The following is a 19,701-nucleotide window of genomic DNA, read 5'->3' on the forward strand; positions in this document are numbered from 1 at the left end:
TTTCGTTGACTTGAGAGTTAATATACGAGTTGATCAACCACAAGGACAGAAAGGAAAATCATTTCCCTAACGCAAACCTTCTCCATATTCCCTCCACATCCTCACAAAGTTGTAGAAATCCATCATCCTCGATGCTCTTGCAAATCCAGTTTTCCAGCTTCGTGGTACGCTCTACAGTAGGACAGGCCAAATATGCCGAGAGGTCTGTTTCTGTGCGCAGATTATGCTGTTGTTCTTGGATAGGATTCTCGGTAACCGGACCTTGATTCAGAAGGGAGTGTTCATCTTGTTGTATTGGAAACAGCGAATGGTGTGTAGTTACTGGTGGTATGTTTGGTGTACATATTGGCTGCGTAAGAGTATGTATCTGAGGCATTTGGCCACTGGTCGGCTTGGTGTTTAGATTGAGCTGTGACTGAGAAGATGGACGGTATTTGAGGGTAATAACCCGTGAATTCTGCGAATGGTCTGTAGATGGTGCAGGCGTGTTGAATCTTGGTTGGATATCTGATAAGAGACAAGGTTAGGGAAGGAGAACCACACCGAAATGGCTGACATGGCAGATAGGACGTTAATTGTACTGGTATTTGACATTACCATATACGTACCTTCGATGTGCGTGGTAGGTGGTCGTGATAGCATTGTATGCGATCTTTTCGCCTGTGGTTTGGGAAATGGTAGGTCCCTTTTCGGGGGCAGAAGCTGGTTGAGGGTTTGGATGTCAGGACAAACGGTAGCTGTTGATGGTCTGGATACTCTCCCGTTTAAGGTATCTTGGCTAGATGTATGGAACAATGACTGCCTCATAGGAGTGATAGCCTGGCTCAAATCGTGTCTTTCATTGTCACTGGGTGCTGTATAACCTGTAAAATTTGTGTGAAAAGTGTATGAGGATGGGCGTAGGGCGTCTATGAGTATTCGAGATTAGCCGATTACATTGCCAGCAGTATCAGAGCAGATTCTCTGAGGATTACCGGGAGTAGGATTTGATGCCATTACTGACGAGCTGATTGCCGGCGGATATAGTGGCGAAGGCACTATCGTCGGGGTAGAAAGATTTGGCATTCCCGGTACATTGGAGAGAGCATCGCCTGAATGAGATGCAGGTGGTATTGATTCTCGATGAAATTGTGATGAAGCCAATCTGCTTGTTGCTGGAATTGCACTAGCTCTTGATTCCGAGAAAGGGCACTTGATATCGCTGAGTATGGATAGTGCACTATAAAAGTCACAGGTATAAGAGAATTTGATCTGGAAACGACGAATCTGTGGTGTGTCAGATATGGAATGGTGGGTCATTGTATACGGGTAAAAACGAACACTTGCATTCCCTCTCGGATATTTCACTGCAAGACATGGCAGCTTCACAACGACAGCAAAGATTGGCTTTGCATGACCACCTTGGTTTGGTTGAGATTGGTTTGTAGTCTCTCTGGCGAGGCGGGTAATGTCTACCTGTTCCTGAATTAGTGATTGGGATATCATCAGCAATGTCTACAATGGTATGCATGGCTCCAATTCATACAAGGATGATATGATCATGAATAATCTTCAGCAATACCCGACTAGGGAGTGGTGTGTGCATTGCGTGCCTTTCAAATACAACGGTCATACCACCGTTTCCAAGGACATGATTCCAACTGAACGGGCCCCTGTGGTTTATTGAGGTAGTTGTATGAGAGAACTTCTCCAAAGATAGACAGGCGAGCTGTGTAATTTGCTCATATTGTTGAGGGAGGTGATACATTAGCACAGTAATGGGCGATGAATCACATATAGATTTTGACAACACATAGGACAAAGAAACGGAGGATTTTCTAGGGAGGTTAATGGGAGTAGAACTATTTTGTACTATCTGTAACTCTGTAGATGACAGGTGACTTAATTAACGTGCAACCAATCATTTAAAACTGCCCAAGCATATAATTGAACTACCTATCTTATTTGATTATCAGTTCAATACAAAAGCTTCTGTTAGTTTGGAAATAAAAGGCGCGGCAAGGAGGGGAATAAAGAGCATAAAGTTTCTAGATCGACATATAGCATTCCAGCAAAACAACCTGGCTGAGTGTGACATCTAGTTATGTCTTTGGTGAGGTGTAAACTTTGTTGTATAGATGGGGTTCAGCATATGCCTTAAGGCACAAGAGACAAATTGTATGACTCAGCAAGTCAAACTCAGCAAACATGCCTAATGGCGGAAAGAGAGATAATCCGGGCACGCGCCTGAGGCCTGCCTGCTGCTGCGCGGACTTTTGTCTGAATGGTAGGACGGATCGCAGGATCAGCGATCAGCTTGCGTTCACGGAGCCCACCAAGGGCCACAACTTAAGCATTGACGCTCAACTTCGGATTATTCCTGTCGCTGATTGTTCTCACTGCCCGCGCAGAGTCTTCGCATCAGATTCCTCGATACTCTGTCACGCGAACTTCTGTTTTCGTGCCGCAATCGCATCCTCTTTCCTTCAACAGCCAGGGCTTCCCCGGTAGCTTTGGATCGCGCTCAATACTCACGACTCCACGCAAGAGTAAACCTGTTCGTGCCCGACAGTCGATCCTGTCACTACAGAAGAAGATTAGCTCGCCCTTCGTTCGCAACCGGATACCGGTTGAAAAGGAAAATCCTAAAAGGACGATCGAACACCTTTTCTTTGATTCGCGCATTCTACAACGCTATTTTCGTCCCAAACACCCTGAACGAAGATCGGGACACGGAGTTATCCTATAGTTTACCGCGGACCAGTCGTGTGAGTTTGGCTGCGGATTCTAAAGGGAAATTTAGAAAAGAAGAAGCCCCAGCTCTGGAAGTCGAGTAGGTAACCCTCCGCTCAGCTGCGACTTGCTTGGGTTCAAGTCGAAAATGAGCTCTGCTACGCCACGCACATCCCTTCGAGGTAAACGATGTTTTTCTTAGCAAGACCATCTTTTCACCGGTTGAGCTCATATTGACTTTTTGCAGAGGGCTTACGGCAAGCTCCAAAAGCCAACCAGCCTTTTATCCCGGACACTGCGCCCGTCAGACGCTCACACGTGCACGCACATCACACATCCCCGCAACCAGTATCAATGTCTCATACGCATACGAACTCTGTCGCCTCGAACAGTCCCCATCCAACTGTCGAGAGTTGGGAAGGGAGGGAGCAGAAAGTTCCAATGTCCACACGCGAGGTAGCGACTCCTGGAAACAGGCCAGGGCTCTTTATTGGCCTTCATGACAGAGGAAAGACGGCGAAGCAACCCGACTTTTACGATCCCTACTTTCCCCTCAGATACCTGGAGGTACCCAAGTGTACGTGAGCTCGTGCTATGCTCTCTGTTCCCAATACCTGCTTCGTAGACATAACTGACGTGTTTTTAGCGGACCATATATATAAACGGGCCCATTATGGCCTTCAATCTGGTATTTCAGATGAGGTTGATTTCGCGTTGTATCACCTTGTGCAAATCTCCAACCAAAGGTGGGATAAATTCAAATTTGAGGGTTTCCCACTACTTGCAGAGACTTTGATGGAGAGAGCTATAGATGTATCCATCCTTTGCACTGGCGTGAAATGGGAGCTTCAGTATGATTTTCGACAGCCCACCGACCGTGTCAATGTGTTGAACGCGCTACATGGCACTCGAGATATCTTGGAGAAAATCAAACAGATTCCTGTAACCTTACCAGACGATACCCTCGAGACTTATGAGTTCAACCACCGTCTTCGAAACGTCAAAGAGGCCACACTAGTTCTTCGGAACATGGTTTTGTTGAAGGAGAATGCTTTCTACGTATCGCGTTACGCCAAAGGACTACTAAGGGACTTCTTGATCATTCTGATTAACCTCCCTAGCCAGCCCCGCCTTAATGAAATCAAGAATGACGCCTTAGATATTGCAGAGGAAGTTACGAAGTTTATGAGGACTGATCCGGAAGACCCACTTTGGATCTCCTTGCTCAACTGTTTAGAGTCGTCAGATCGTGCCCACGTCATTCGCGCTCTTTGGGCTCTTACCCATTTCTCAACGGAATTGGACGATCAGGAGGCAAATAGAGCCATGGAACGCGTACCAAAAGAGACGCTACAGCAGCTGTACTTCCACACGCTGCTTGACCAGGATAGAGATATCCTGAGCGGCGCGCTGGACTTCTGGTATCAATATACGCTGTCTCGGGAGAACATCGAGAATTTGATTGATGTTTTCAACCTGCCCATCGTTTTTGCACCTCGGATGATCGCGTTATTGACGCACGACGCCCGGCCTAGCAAGAAGGAAACAGTGTTGCAAGAGGAGAAAGTGGCACCGCCTCCCTCGGAAATCCCCCGTGTCCCTCCAGAGCTTCTAAAAGATCTAATGGAACTATCCGAACCAGAGCGCAGCTCTCGGTGGCTACGTTGTTGCTTTGTCGAAGACTCTGACTGCGAGATCACTCAGATCGCCCTCTGGCAAGCATACCAAAGCCGATTTGCAGACCCTCGGGTCCCTGGCGGAGGTGTTCTACCAGCGGCAGAATTCATTAAGAATGTCAGCACAACATTCACTAACGCACAGGCACAGGTTATCAATGGGCCCGGTGCAACTACCAGGTTCATTATCAAGGGCATCCGACCTCTGGAGACCGCCCACACTTTCCAAGCTTTCCCCTACCTGTACTGCAAGTGGACAGACAACTCGAAGCAGTCCAAAACGTGCCAACGTGCCTTCAAAACCCCGACAGATCTTCGCAACCATGTCTTCTTGGATCACATGAACCTTGCGACGAGCGAAACGCCGGGCCATTACAATCTGGACAAAGCCGAGTCACCGATCCACACCTGCCTTTGGGACAACTGCACTAAATTCCGTTCATCTGGCCCCAGCGCGAACACTGCCATGGTGGCAGGTCATGTATCTTCGCATTTGCCCGAAGAAAGACCTGAAGACGCCGAAGCCCCATCTTCAAAACGCCCCGTGCTCCAAGAGCGCATCGTTCGTAAATGGTTCTACCTGGACACGCCTGTCAATGAGAGGGGAGAACCCGTCGGAGTGGCATACAAGGCTGCATTGGTCCTGCGTAACCTTGCAAGGAATCTCCCCGACCGAGTCGCACAACAATACGACGGCCTATCATGGAAGAAGGCCGTATTCCTAAGCCATCGCCCCAGGATCGTCGAGATCTGGGACCGTAACCGCTCACTCCGCAAGGAACTCACCGAGTTAATCATGATCCTAGAAAGAGAGGAATATTACTGAAGAAAAGAAAAGAAAAAGAAAAAAAAAAGAACAAAAAAGGGACACAAAAGATTTTTTCTTTTCAAGTTGCCTGGTCAGAGCTTTTCCCCCTCAAAGTACCCCCTCAAAGTACCTATACTACTTTACCTATTTATTAAATGAGCTCTTGGCCAATTTTTTTTTAACTCTGGTATCTAACCTTTCGTACCATTACTTCCCCTTTCCTCCCCCTTCCTTTCACATTATCTTTTCTGCTATATCTTGTACAAATACCCTGCATTTCCTCTTATATCTCTTTCATTGCTGTTAACTCGGGTAATGAGTCTTTTCTTGTTTTCCTGTCCTGTCCCTTGTGCAATTTTGCTACTTGCACGGTCACGAACGTATGTATCGATCGGGCTGGTGCGAAAATGCGGCGGAGTTGAGTTTCTTTCTTATCTAAAAGATCAGAGATGTATCTGTTAATGTCAGAAGGGCTAGGGTAACTTGACAATACCTTGAGCTACACGGCGTCTGGGTCATGAGGTAGAAATGGTGAATGGCTGTTATCTCTTGTTGATTTCCCCCCGATCTTTCATCGTCATCTCTTACTATAAATTGGGGTATTTTATTGACCCGCGGTAATTCTGCATGTGCTCTAATTTCCATTTTTGGTTCGTGTACTATATGGGTGAGTATGCAGCCGAGTGAAGAAATCCGGGCCTTCCTCGGTGTGCTAGATGGTGGGTTTGCTAGGCTGTATCGACTTTTTACGGATGTATGTATAGGCCATGGTTTAGTCTGACCTCTGGCGAGAGTTTCTAGACATTTTATTATTGAATACATTCGATTATTAAGGTATAACTGTTCGGCGTCGAGGCCCAAGTTGAACGCAAGTCGCTGCTAGTCAATGTACCAGGGTATAGTCCATATTTCCGTAAATGTCCTCAATGAAATTCTCGTAGCTCAACCAAGACATCTCGTTGGTTGATACCGGACAGCCAAAATCAACTGCATCCCATACACTAGGCCATAGCCCAAGCCCGACTGTCTCCGGTAGAGTTACCATAGGGACGGTCTCAATATAAGCCCCAGTTCCAGGCATCATATCTCCTGTAAAAGCCACGGGGGGTTGCATATCCGCCTGTGAGCAAACTGGCACTTGTAAGGGAGCAGTTTCCGGAAATCGTGACGGGTATGGAGAAATATTAGACGCCGCTAATAGTTCATTTCTCTTTGCTTCTGCTTGTGCCATGATTTTCTCCATCGGTTTCCAAAATATCCCTTCGCGCGAATCAGCAATTAAGTTACCCAGATGCTCAAACGCTCCTCGGACAGGCCCCCAAAACTTCTCCATTACGGAAAGGTCGTCGCAAACACATAGTTCGGCGATGGCAACAGCGAGGGAATGCCATGGAACGAACATGTATTCGAACCATTGCCACGGTATACCCCTCGGGTCGGTTTGTAGGGTCTGCGACATCTTAAGGATGTCAACAGCCATCTGGAGGAGTCGCCCCCCTCGAACGCGAGGAGGAACAAAATTCGGATTCCGTTGTAAGGGTCGAAGAACAATTAGCTGCATGATAGCGCTTATAATCTCAGCTACTTGTCTGGCATACCAATGAAATGGAACCTTGTCTGGCTGAGAATGCTGAAGTAGCTTTGACGCTGTGTCTTGAAATTCAATTACAAGTTGTTGTCGCTTGTTGATGCTTCTCACGGTTGTGTCTGTGAAGTCCGTGAAATTGAGCAATCTGATAGTGCATTGCGCTTTCAACACAATCATCGGAAAGGTCATGTCTGTGAATTCTTCTGATTCTTGCACCTGGTCATCCATGCCAAAACTTATATCACTATCGTTGACGTTTGAAGGCGGGTTTGACTCTACCCAGATTGCCTGCATCATGGGTTCCGATGCGCGCTCTAATGAGCACTGAATATCGAGAAAGCCAATGATGAGCCATGTACGTCGACGCAGTTCACGTTCAAATGGCCGTACAGGAAACGGAAGTTCAGGTACGTGGAGTGAAAGTGCCTGGGCAATACGAAGAGCCATGCTCAGCATAGTCCAGACCCGTCGGCTTGAGTCTTGGGACCGAGACGCTAACTAGATTCACCATACAGTTGGAAAGTGCTCTCTGGCAACGTGGAAACTAGAACACTAGTGTGTACTTACCAAAAAAAGAAGAAAGGCTTGCAGGATTGTGATATCATTGCTAGTCATGAAGTCTGCTTTCGCTAAAGCTGCCTCCGACTCCCGTTGATATCGTGCCACTAACCGGCTTTTGTTGCATCCAAATAGTTTTTGACTTTCATCATCTGCAACGCTGCAGGAAGCTGCAAAGTAAATTGCAGAGGCTAGTGTTGCAGGCGCCATGTGACCCTGCTTATAGTCAAGGTAGGGGTCACCATAGAGTAGAAATGCCTTGAGCGAAGGAGCATGTAATATTTTGAAGACGGGGTCAATTCTTTCCAGGTAGATTCGAACTAAATTTTTCTCATCCTGTATGGTAAGGGCCGGTTCTCTAGTAACTATCAAAGAGCCAACTCCCTTTGGTATTGCAAGAAGCTCTCTGTATTTCATGGCGCTACTGTCGGAAGCACTGCCTCCGTTGGTTGAGCCATGATCCCCAAGACCGCGCACATCGTGTATCTGTTATCGCGCCATTAGAAAAATTGTTACTAGATAAAACTCCAAGCGAAGCCATGCTACCTGTCTCAAAATGTCCGCCCACAAAGAATTCACTGTCTCAGGTTCAGACTTGTCCGCGTCCTTACCGGTAGAATCTTGATCCGAGCTTTCCTGGTTATTGGAACCAGCTTGTGTGGTGATGTTGCCATTATCATGCTCAGTCAATTCCCGAAGTAGTTCCTCGAGTCTGGACACGCGCTCTTTCAAGTTGGTATCCTGTACTGGTGCATTCTTTGCTACCCTGCCCGACCGGCCTCGCGGCAGTCGCGCTCGTTCAACAGGCACGCAGGTGGCACCGAAACGCTGACAATTTGTGCAGGGGTTCAGCTTGTCACATTTTACCTTCCGTTGACGACACAGTTCGCAGCTTAGCCGAACCCTAGGTGTTGATGTGACCGGCTGGGACGATTCCTTCCCGGTCAATTTCGGCCTACGATGATCTGCCATCACTACGGGACCAAAATGTTGTTCGCATATGATGTGCTGAAATTGCCAAAGTCGGTTAGTATCAGTAACAGTGAACTGCACAAATATAGAACATTAATGCGCAACGAGGGCCCTGTGTTAACCTGATTGATTTTGGACTGGTATGTGCACTGTCCAAGATTGGTAGTTGTCCAATAGAAGCCTGCTGAGTACATTGTTAGATGAAGATAGGTCCATTGTTACTTCGTTCTTACTGGCTTAATTATTGCATATTGTAGGCGGCTTTCACTTCTTCGCGTGGGATCATCAATCACTGTCATATATCAGGCTGTGGGGACTCTAAAGTGGCGATGTTCTAGCCAGGTGTTGTTGGAAAAGTGATTAATGAGTGGAGTTGGTAAGTACGGAGTATATAATTCAATCATTAAATGGATTTAATGCGCCAAGCCTTGTCGTCCCTTTTCGGTCCGACTCCACGCCGCTCTTCCTCACCAATTAAATGTGTGGAGCAAATATGTTGTTCAAGAGTTTATAATCATACTAGTAGTGCGATTCATAATAACTAACGATATCTTGAATGTTCATGAACATGCTCTTCAAGGGCATTATCAACCATTGCTACATAACATTTTGTTCACAGAAACCACCCTTTTAACAGCCCCAACTCCCGTTTCCCCAAGTCGTGCCAATTAGGGAAAAGAATGTAGAGTCGGATAGAGAAAAAGAAAATAGGGTGTTAAACAAGAGATGATGAGACTAGAAGAAATAGAAAATAAAAGAAATCCATTGCGATCTGGCGCTGAGGTCTAAAGTTAAAAAGCCAAGTATGTGCAACTTCTGGTTCAATTGAGGAAGATAAGAACTATTCCCATACATTAGAAAATAAATCATCAGCTCCGCCAAACCCGCCTGCCGGTTTAGATGGAATGCTCATATTATTCGAAGTAGCAGTTGTCGAAGATGAAACAGGTGCTGCACTGGTCCAGCCGCCAAAATCTTCGTCTGCAGCCACAGCCAGGGCTGGCTTAGAACCAGCGGATGCTGACGGAGCGCCCCAGCCGGCCCCGATGTCATTAGCAGTCAGGGTATCGGGGATCTTCATCATTGAAGAAGTGGCGGGTGCAGCAGCTGGTGCAGGATCCGGAGTGTTCCATGCGTTACCACCTCCCCAAGGGTCTATGCTTGCCGGGAGGGCGCTCGCGATGGATGCCGTTGTGGCGGATACGTTAGATTTGGGTGCCGGCACAGAAACTGGAGTAGGAGCAGGGGAATTAAGGTTGAAAGCGGCCTTCAATTCCTGCTGTGGTGAGGTCGCCGACGACGCTAGCGGGGATGAGACCTTGGCCGAGGAGGAGACGGGAGCAGGAGAAGACAGTCCGAAGAGGTCGTTGGACAACGAAGAAGACGGGGGTGGCGGATTCGGCTTAGATGGTGGAGATGCAAAACTAGTAAATCCTGAATCGAAGCCATTGGACGAAATCGAGGTAGTGCGGGACTGAGGCTTCGCTGGAGGGAGAGTGGGAGACGTAAGGCTGTCGAACAAACTACCCCCTCCACTGCCGGCAGATGCTGTAGGCGAGGAGACCTTCGGGGCCGCTGGAGTAGATTTCATGTTGGCGAAGTTTGTTAGATTAGAAAAGGGAGATGGCTTTTCTGCTGGCTTTTGAGGTGGAGGAGAGGTGGTGGATGGGAAACTAAGTCCACTGAAGGCATCCGTCAGGCCACCCATGTTGGATGACGATGCTGAGTGCGGCGCCGGAGAAGCCAGGTCTCCAAACGAAGAAGTGCGCCCATGTTGTGCTGGAGCTGGCTGAGGCTTGGAGTAGAGAGAGAGAATAGATTGCTTGAGATCCGGCCTAGAGATCCCGGTGGAAGCGCCAGGGGTGGATGCTGTACTAGACGGGCGACTGTTAGTGGCCGGTTGAGCGCTACCAAAGAAATCAAGTCCAAGCAGCGAATCTCCGGGGCGTGCTGGCTTAGGAGCAGACTGAGGTTGCTTTGGCGCGGCCCGTGGCGTAGGATCCGTAGTGCTGGGACGGGCCGGGGGAGCGATATCATCGTCACCGAAGAGATCAATGGATGCTTGCTGGCGATGCGTCGCCGGCGGTTGACTAGACGTCGCCACCCGCTGGGATGCAGAGCGCTCGATCTTTGCCTTTTCCTGAACGACCGCAAGGGGCTTCAAAATACAGTCAGCTGCGATCCATCACCGAAGGCGCCAAGATCTTACCACATCGTCATCTCCATCATCTAACGTGGAGGGATCGGGCATCGGGCCATCCATGATCCACCGCTTGGATTCATACTTGGTCCGAATGAAGTTCTCAATTTTCCTATTATCAGTCCTTGTCAGTAACAGGTTCTTCACCAGCTATCCGACAAGTCCACTCACGCTTCCAACGGGACGTGACCGGGCGCCAGTTTTGCCTCCCAATATCTGCCCAAGCTATCAGCACACTGTTTCTGTGAAATACACTTTCCCACCGAAGACGAACTTGTTCGCTCTCGAATTACCCCATCTCAGCACACTCTGTAGTTGCTCATCGGTCCAGGAGTCAAGATCAACTGATTTCACCCTGCTGATATGTGTGCCCATGCCCCTATGAATACCCGAGCAGCGGATGCAGATAAAGATTCCAAGGTTCCAGGATGCCCATCGCGGGTCTAACGAGCCAAATCGTCAGCTAAAGATCACCACTGTCACGGGCAGCATGTAAATGTATAATCTTGGGGTATATCAAAACGCATGGCTAAATTCCGGGGCACTAACGTTTATTGCGCTTGCAATCGGCACATATTTTGTTGTGTTCGAGTTTCAGCAGACCCTTGATAGTCTGCTGGTTCTGAGCAGCTTGACCCGGAGTTGCACGTCGAGACATCACAGTATGAAAATGCAGTGCACTCGAGAAGCGGAGAAGGTTAAAGGAGACGAATGGAAGGAATGGTTGAAACACGGTGACAATCTCCCGTCAGGTGGCGGATATGGTTATCGGCAGCCTGAGGCTCCAATGAAATCGATGTGGATGCCCGATTGGGTGGGTGACACGTGCCTGGTGTGCAATTCGTTGAAAGCCTTCAATGACAATGCCCTATTGAATTTTCAACTGTCTGTTGATATGCTGTGTGATTTTCTCGTCTCGTACTAAATCTATCACTTTTGTATTTCAATCATTCAGATGCCTAAACCCTTACCGAGCACCGAAGAATCTGTTCCTTTTGGTTGAGTTCCCCTCCCGTATGTTCACGAACTGGCTAGACACCGTACAAAGCCATACTACAGTAGATGTTTTTAATGATGCGTTATCCAAAAGCTGTTTCAGGAGATAGCAGCTACTAAGTCGAATGGTGTAGTATATTTGAAAATATGAGTATGAACTTAGCAGAGTCTACACCCAGATAAAGAGCCTTTGATATCATGTATCTTTCAGCATTACCTACAAAAGCAGCTCCTTTCATCCCATAACATAACGGCATCTCTCGGACATACTAATCCGATGTCATGCTGTTCTCAATGACCTTATTTTTCCGTGACCGGGGATTTTCTTTTCTTTTCTTTTCTTTTTTTTCTTCTAAATATCCTTCGAAGTCTTGCATCTGTAGATCCATTGGTCTCGGTTAAAATCTTTATCCACTGATTTTTGAGTGAAGGTACATCATCGGTAGCCCTCTTCACCACGATAATCATATAAGCCGCAGAAGCAGGAATATGGTAGCTCGTATATCCTGGACATAATTCTGACTGTAGCTCCAGCCCATGCATCGAGCGTCTCCAGAAGCTGCATGCAGCCGACTGAGATGCACATCAAGAACGGTCAAAGAGATCCAGTTTCGGAAACATCGGCCTGCACTTTCTTCACTTCTCAGATAAGTCAGTTTTAGCAAAGATAGAAAGAAGACTAACAAATAAGCTAGGTCTTTGTTTCTTTAGATTTGTGTGTAGATAGGCAAACGGGTCACTTGCGCGAGGACGCCTAGGTCCGAGGAAAAATGGCGCTAGGTTCCAAAGCTAGACCCCCGACAAGTACATACTAGACAGACTTCTGAGTATGGTATGGATTGGTCATGGTAATTACAATCAAAGTGGTCGCTCATTGCTTGGAGTTTCTATCCGAAGTAGCTGGCTGGATACTGCCAAGGCAGGGCAACAAGTCTTGTTCCACAAGCACATTTGGTGGAATAATTTAGGCTCCTATATCTCTCAAAACCAAGGTAGATGAAAAAGTGTCGTTGCGAACTAAGATGAAAAGCAAATGCCGCAGCCAAAGCGGCATATTTGGTTCCGTCAATGTTCTATGCTGACCTATCTGTACGTGATTAAGGCAATCTGTTCCCGTCCTGTATTATCCTTGACAAGTCGGTGAAATCTTTGTGTGATCAGACGGCCCAGGGCGCTCCGTAGTACAATTATTCCCAGCCGAGCTATACGCAAATCAATGGTCCGCCCCTTTTGTTGTTTTTGCGTTTCATATCGAACCAAAATTTGACCATATCTATAGGTTACGCCCTGTCTATACTTGTACAACATAGAGCATGATAGCCAAGAAGATAAGCAATATCAAGAAACATGCTCTTAGCATATGTACAAGCGGTTGCGCTTTGAAGTATACAGTGCGGGAACGGTAAACAACTCCCAAGTTGTCCAACTTGAGCTATATGGAATTTGTGCGTCCAGTACTAAAATATCAAGCGCGCCAGAACAAGCTTTCGCCGTTGATGGAGTGTCAAGTCAGCAAGAGCTCCTCCTTCCGAGAAATACATCTATTGTAAAGGAACCACTCAAGATGAAGAATATGGCATATAATGGCCTGTGAGCCCTCCACGCGTCATCCGGATCAAAACACTCTCTCAGCCTGCCTCAAACGCTCATTTCCTCCAACGATGAAACTGAACCCAGTGCTTTGTGTCGTCTCCCTTTGCATAGCCAAGCCCACTCTCTTCTTTAATCCTTCCGCAGTCTCGAACTCCAAAAGCAAGTCCACAAAGCAACTTGCTACCCACCCAGATAGCGCAGGCAGTCCCCACCCAGTCGAGTCCCCAGCCGGTCCAACTGTCAAGCCCTCAGTTAGACCTCCAATACAGGACCCCGTCGAATCCCCATCCACTGCCCCAGCCGAGCCCGGGACCAAATGCAGAGACCGTACGCTGCGTACAATTTTCCTCAGATATTTAAGGTCTACTCAAGTCTAAAATGCCAGATAAACCAATACACCAAGCAGAACGAGAGTGAAGTCATCAACGACGCGACAGTATTGCTCAAGGCCGGTGCATTTCTTCGCGGCTTCCCTGCAAAAATTATCTTGCCCTATATAGTACTGCTTCCGAATATCTTCAGTCGGGGCACTCGCTAACCCCGTTTTAGAAATACTCCCATCCCGATACAGAAACCGAGGAAAAGACATGCGACCCGTGATCGAGTCTGAGGGAACTGTGGGGAGATAGGACTCTCGGATGTGAAGTTGTGGAAGTTTCAGGTTCTTCTAACGGGGAGGCTTCTTTTTTCACTGGTTTGAGGCAGGGCAGTGATAGGGCGATCTTTGCTAAAGAGGAAGATGGGAATGAGGAGCTGCAAGTTGAACACTGTGGGATGATTAATCTTGCTGGAGTGGTGGAGAAAGATAGGAAGTGTAATCATCGCAGGCACAGACATGGATGCCTTAAGTCTCTGTGCGCTACTTATATGGAATTAGGGGTCTGCGAATAGTTTTATCCTTTTGGTATTGCTGGGAACTGACCCCCTAATCAGACTCCTTACAGGAAGTAGACTTAAAGGATATATGTATGTGCTTTTATGGGATTATAGAAGAGAGACCTGTATATGTATAGGGCTCCCTAGTTGACTTAGATTGTTGGAGTACATATAATAGTTGGTTTCAGAGTAAGGTATCTAGGGTTGGTTACCACCAACAGAAAGAATATCCTTGTTAGGTAATTGCAAAGTTGTCCAAGCTTTTTCATGTATTTGTAGAATATCTGGCAGTATCTAACCACCCATCACCCAGGATCATAATATACACCCAACTTACAGAGAAGGCATCCATCCCCTCCTCGCAAAGGGACAATCACCTCGAACTTAACATCTACACTACCCCATCTCACCAAAAGACAACCCAACCCACTAAGAATATGCCCTGTCAACAGCAACACACTCCTACGCCCTAAGTCCCATGAACACAGAACACCAGCATCTTACCAACAAATATCCAACCTTAACCCCAGAACCCAACACTCACTCACGCCTTCGCCTTAGCCCCCTCCCCGTCCTCCCCCTCCTTAAACCTCAAACTAACACTATTAACACAATGCCTCTCATCCGTCGGTGTCGCATACCCCTCCCCCTTAAAAACATGCCCCAAATGCCCCCCACATTTACTACAGACAATCTCCGTCCTCTCCATCCCCAAGCTCCGATCCGTATGCCTCGTCACCGCACCCGGGATCGAATCAAAATACGCGGGCCAGCCGCACCCGGACTTGAACTTGTGGGAGGCCTTGTAGAGCGGAGCGTTGCAGCCTGCGCAGCTATAGATGCCTTGGGATGGGTAGTGGGAGTCGTATTCGCCAGTTCCGGGGCGTTCAGTGCCTTTCTCGCGGAGGATGCGGAATTGTTCTACTTTTTGTTAGGAGGGGGTTGACCTTTGGAACGTTCGGGGGTGGGGGTAAGGGGAGGATGGTACCTGGACTTAGGATGGCGCGCCATTCGTCGGTGGTGCGTTGGTCTGGGTAGGACATTTTGGATATGGTGGTGGTGCTGAAGGAGGTGGATTGGAGGGGTAGTAGCTGTGGTCGAGATGCAGGTTTGGTGAGGGGTGTGGGATGGTGGTTGATTGATGAGGTTAGTGTGCGGAGGGTTGTGGAGAGGCGTTGGATTCGCATTTAGGACGATTTCGTAATTGGGTGGGAAAAGCACGTTGAATTGGTTTGGAATGGAGTGATATTACCCTTCTTGAGGTTCTTCTAATTTAATGTATTTGGCTGGATATTTACGTCATCCCGATTGCGGAGTCAATTAATATTAAATGTGTTTTCTATATTAATAGGCTGTATTCACTCAATAGATATCTCTATTAATTAAATAGTATTCTCTACTCCAAAGTGCTTATCCAGTCGAATGTATCAAATGTCGACAATCGACAGCTCCAAAGACCTACTCCAAATCCTTTAGTAGATAACTAAATATGTGCAGCAAGGGTATCTCAACATATGAAGCTCCACTTCAGCGACGGCGCACCACACCTACGACTGTCAAGACTCCTTCACCTACTTCCACTCTCCAGCCTTCACGTGCCAACATCTTACCCACGGCAGGACCCAGGCGTGACGTCCCATCATGACTATGTCTCCCAAGTCCAGTGACGATGCGATACCCGGTCCGGGCTATTTCACCACCGCGTATGTACTTGGCGTCTCCCAAAGACTCCCACCAATCCGAGACCCGCTCGCTGGCAATGCGAACGGCATCTTGCACCGAGACACCGTGAAGATCTAGCATGGTGGACGTTGACTGTGAATCTACGAGGGCGTCTGCGGCCGCGGCCGCGTCCCGCTTTGCCCGCTCTAGATGATCTCGTCCCACTGCCGAGTAATACGCGGCTGCGCCACCCATAAGGCGATCAGACTTGCCGCGTCGATATGCTGCCGAGGCTTTGGAGAGTGCTTCCGCACCGGCCGCGAAATGGGCCCCTGCGGAGCTTGTTACACGATCATAATCTCGAATGACCCGCGCCTCATTCCGGCGCCTGGGCGTTTCCACCTCAACATCGACAGGTGGAGGCGAAGTAGTAATTTTAATCAACTCGGACACTGATGAGGTTACGGGGGCGGTCACCATTGCAGCTGCTAGCTCACTAGCAGCTGAAACGGAACTTCTCGTAATCTTGAGCAAACCAGCAAAAGTCGTGGGTGAAACAGAAGGAAGCTCCTGGATCAGCTCGGCAACTTGCGCTTCTGTAACTGTATCTTGACTAATAGCCTGCTCATCTTTCGGGGAATGCGACTCAGCCAGGGACCGAATGGTTGCTGTTAAAGAAGCACCATTGGCATGATAGGTAGATGTAACCATTTCCTTCTTCAAGACAGGAGACGTCCTCGAGTGGATAAACTCAATATCCTTCTGGGCAGCCTCCCACTTATTGACAGCGCAAGGCTCACCCTGCAAGATAGAGTCCACCTCACAATCCGAGTGTCCACGTTTCCAGCCGCTCTTGTTTTTCGTCTTGCGCTTACGGCTCTTCTTTCGCCCGGTTTTCCCATTCGAGCCATCGTGAAACCCGTCAATACCTTTGGGGATCGCGACCTTGGCCCCGTCCTCATTCGACGGTTGCTCGTAAAAGAACGAGAGGTTGAGCAGAACATCCATTGAGCGATCGATATCCCCACTGGACTTCCGCAGTGCATGTTGGATGGTAAATTTTTCGACGGACGGAAACATTTCCGACAAGTACCCAATCTTATCCTCCTCGTTTGCTCCTGATAGTGACAGCGACCCATCTGCGCCAATGATGTATGATACGCGCGGAGAGACTTTCTTACCATTTTGCGAGCCCTTGTCGCCTACGCTGGCAGAGGAAAACTCCGATGCTAAGCTCGTGATGTCTGTGTCGCGCGACTGCACAGTGTCGTTTTGCGACACGCTGTGCTCTGACGGTATGCCTTCCGAGTCGACACCATTTGTACCCAAACCGCTTGTACCGGACGGATCGAACGGGAGATCTTCCTGCTCCCATGCAGATAGCTTAAGAGTGTCCAGTGTTTCGCGAAGTTGCTGGAGCTGAGCTGCGTCGGAGAGGTCATAGTCGGAGATAATAGCGGTAAACAAGGCTGGGTCGAGAGGGGGACAATAATCCTTTTCCAAGTCCTAAAGAAGCAGAGGCAAACCAAGCGATCAGCCACCTGAGTCCTGAATGGAGTCACACATGTCCCCGCCACGTGTGAAGGGGGTACAAGAACCGACTCACTCTAAGCTGGCTGTCGCCTCTATCATCCATCTTCAAAGTCGCTGGCAATATGTCGGAGGTGTAATAGGGGTCTTCTAAGCATGCCTCTGAGGCTCAGGGGAGTCCAGTGTTTGAGCAAAGGTCGGGTTTATGACCTTGCGAATAACACGAGTGTTGACCTGGAATTTTGGGGAAATTGTGTTTACGGCCGAATTCCAGGTTGGTGGGGGAAATAGAAATTAAATGCGCCAATCATCGATGACATAATGATCGGGCAACAATTAGTTATCTGCCAAGACCCGACAACTAACTGAATATAAATATCACTATCGAGAGAGAGAATTAACTCCGAACGCAGGTCGGACCTTGTGTTGCACTGAGTGAAGTGTCGGAGCATACTACGTCTTGGCACATCTATCACCAATTGGCAGGGTGGTCTTCTGTTGTACACCAGCCAAAGCAACGATATCAGTGCCGGAAATTACTCAGTCGGGGTACCAGCGATAACAGAATTTTCATAATCCTATAAAGCATTTCCTAACACGTGCAACATCCACTCATAGCACCCCAATCAATAACTAGATAGATGGACCTTCCTAGACCGTATTCCCTGCTTATCCAATCGGCACCTCACCACAGGCGACCAATACACCAAAAGCGCTCCATGAGGCAGATCATATAGATCCCTCAAACATTAGCTCCCTTGTCCTTCTTCGAGCCATCCCAAGGAAGTTTGTTGCCATCGGAATCCGGCCATCCAGGAATAGATGTGTGGCCGGTGTGGTGAGCATCAGCAGATTTGGAGTCATCGTCATCCCCGGAATCCGGCCATCCGGGAATCGATGTGTAACTGGCATCGTGAGCATCAGCAGACTTGGAGTAGTCATCATCCCCGGAGTCCGGGAAGTCGCTGAAAGGAGGCCTCCAGCCGGTGGGCCATGGGAAGGGGAGCTCATCGTCATCATCATCACCGCCTGGCGGCTCCGTAGGAGTCGGTGTGGGCGTGGGTAAATACGTCATGGTCGCACTTGGGAACTCTGACCAGGACTTCCAAGGAAGCCTCTCATTCTGAGGTTTGTGGGGGACGGCGAGGGCCGTGGCGCATAGGCCGAAGAGGAGAGCAATGCTTTGGACCCTCATCGCTAAGGTGTTGAGGCTAGGATTGTACCGTAACAGATGTTTGGGGAAGAGTTAGAGACTCGCGGATGCAGATCCAAAATAGAGAGACAGTATGTATCACAGAAAGAATCTGGAAGGTGAGAAGTATAAAGATTTCTTGAAGGATATCAGACGCGAACAATCGTCTGGGTTTATATGTACTAGCACCAGTTCTAAATCAGCTTCCTGCATCACTGAATAGTAGTAGGCTTTTTGACTCTTGAGTTACGAGCATACGTAACCTCACTGTTAGGGATTGGAAAGCTTCTGGGATCATCCATACTCACTAAGCCTTTCCTGTAGAAAAAAATGAGGCATATTTGCTGCCTGTTCCAGTATCACTTCTTTTTTGGCTGCTCACAGCCTCTCGAACGCTGAATCTAGACAAGCATCGACCTCAACGAAAGGCCGATTTAAGAAGAAACTTCCGTATGTTTCTCCTTGCGGAGTAACTAAGTCGAAGGTCAACTGGATAAGATATCGGCGTGCTTGCTCATCATGGGCAGCGATGGGATCATCATTTCACAGCCCTCAGCCACGCATGCCCTAGAAACAAACATCGGGGCAGGGTAAGCGCTTATGCGTTTGTCCGGGGTTCCGATTACCAATCGAATTAGAGTCCTAGACAGTAAGTAGCAGTCTAGATATACGCTTATCGTTACACTTTGCATAGACAATGAGGAGTAATATTCTGCCATGGTGGTATACGGCATTATCTTTACTCCGTTGTGCTCATCATCCTCTAATGAGGATCAGAAAAGTGCGCATGAAGGGACTTCGATATGTTCTCATTCCTCCCACTTTAGCTTTCTTACCTGAAGACGGAGAAAGCTGTACTTTCGTCGCAAAGCAATTACGAGCACTTAGGAAGAAGAAGTTCCTTCAGCTGAGACGCATTTCTGTGTAACTAGGATGCCAACGGTCGGGTACGCCGTCGTCATCGATTAGATTGCGTAGGGCGACATTGGCCCGGAATTTGAAGTGACGCTGTCCTGTTACACAGAACTTGATCTGGTCATGAGAGAGTCATTTGGTGCTCGTGAGGAACGTTGATGCTAGAGGTGTTAATATGATCCGCGTAATCTCTATATACCATCGTTGTCAGATACCTTGCGCTTTTACTTGTCCTCGTCCCCCCCACATCTCTGGTGAAATTTTTAAAGGTATTCAAACCGTTTCTGGACTACTCAACCTCCATAGTTTGTGTCTTAGCAACTTGGCTTTAGTTTATACACTTACTGAGAACATAACTCCAGCGACGCGTTTGGCCCACTTCGTAAAATTGTGCTCTTCGTCAGTGCTGTAGTGCGCCTCAGC

At 48.2% G+C, this 19,701-nt stretch overlaps 6 protein-coding genes across 6 annotated transcripts; 1 reads left to right on the forward strand and 5 right to left on the reverse strand.

Annotated features, from left to right (window-relative positions):
• Positions 1-2,860: 2,860 nt before the first annotated feature.
• Positions 2,861-5,214, forward strand: BDW43DRAFT_299258 (putative chromatin remodeling complex subunit (Rsc9); the record flags this gene model as incomplete). Its single annotated transcript, XM_032044693.1, has 3 exons — positions 2,861-2,894; positions 2,960-3,289; positions 3,359-5,214. The coding sequence occupies 3 exons, from the start codon at positions 2,861-2,863 to the stop codon at positions 5,212-5,214; spliced, it is 2,220 nt and encodes a 739-aa protein (XP_031901742.1).
• A 787-nt stretch (positions 5,215-6,001) lies between these two features.
• On the reverse strand, positions 6,002-8,657 carry BDW43DRAFT_46426 (Zn(II)2Cys6 transcription factor). Its single transcript, XM_032050094.1, has 4 exons — positions 8,548-8,657; positions 7,889-8,498; positions 7,352-7,828; positions 6,002-7,282 (listed from the first exon to the last, which is right to left on the reverse strand). The coding sequence occupies exons 2-4, from the start codon at positions 8,312-8,314 to the stop codon at positions 6,080-6,082; spliced, it is 2,106 nt and encodes a 701-aa protein (XP_031901743.1). The 5' UTR covers positions 8,315-8,498; positions 8,548-8,657; the 3' UTR covers positions 6,002-6,079.
• Positions 8,658-8,831: 174 nt separating this feature from the next.
• BDW43DRAFT_271825 (stromal membrane-associated protein) lies at positions 8,832-11,318 on the reverse strand. Its single transcript, XM_032041473.1, has 5 exons — positions 11,064-11,318; positions 10,789-10,957; positions 10,686-10,730; positions 10,524-10,626; positions 8,832-10,472 (listed from the first exon to the last, which is right to left on the reverse strand). Exons 1-5 carry the CDS (start codon positions 11,170-11,172, stop codon positions 9,156-9,158), a joined length of 1,743 nt encoding a protein of 580 aa, XP_031901744.1. The 5' UTR covers positions 11,173-11,318; the 3' UTR covers positions 8,832-9,155.
• Positions 11,319-14,229: 2,911 nt separating this feature from the next.
• BDW43DRAFT_318593 (peptide-methionine (R)-S-oxide reductase) lies at positions 14,230-15,207 on the reverse strand. Its single transcript, XM_032048730.1, has 2 exons — positions 14,968-15,207; positions 14,230-14,900 (listed from the first exon to the last, which is right to left on the reverse strand). Exons 1-2 carry the CDS (start codon positions 15,164-15,166, stop codon positions 14,524-14,526), a joined length of 576 nt encoding a protein of 191 aa, XP_031901745.1. The 5' UTR covers positions 15,167-15,207; the 3' UTR covers positions 14,230-14,523.
• Positions 15,208-15,506: 299 nt separating this feature from the next.
• BDW43DRAFT_309742 (Smr domain protein) lies at positions 15,507-17,277 on the reverse strand (the record flags this gene model as incomplete). The annotated part of the gene is made up of 2 exons (XM_032046766.1): positions 15,507-17,147; positions 17,248-17,277. The coding sequence occupies 2 exons, from the start codon at positions 17,275-17,277 to the stop codon at positions 15,507-15,509; spliced, it is 1,671 nt and encodes a 556-aa protein (XP_031901746.1).
• A 636-nt stretch (positions 17,278-17,913) lies between these two features.
• On the reverse strand, positions 17,914-18,366 carry BDW43DRAFT_309743 (uncharacterized protein; the record flags this gene model as incomplete). Its single annotated transcript, XM_032046767.1, has 1 exon — positions 17,914-18,366. One exon carries the CDS (start codon positions 18,364-18,366, stop codon positions 17,914-17,916), a length of 453 nt encoding a protein of 150 aa, XP_031901747.1.
• Between the last annotated feature and the right edge of the window lie 1,335 nt (positions 18,367-19,701).

The sequence above is a fragment of the Aspergillus alliaceus genome (genome assembly GCF_009176365.1).
Source record: "Aspergillus alliaceus strain CBS 536.65 unplaced genomic scaffold BDW43scaffold_14, whole genome shotgun sequence".
In the NCBI taxonomy this organism is placed as follows: domain Eukaryota; kingdom Fungi; phylum Ascomycota; class Eurotiomycetes; order Eurotiales; family Aspergillaceae; genus Aspergillus; species Aspergillus alliaceus.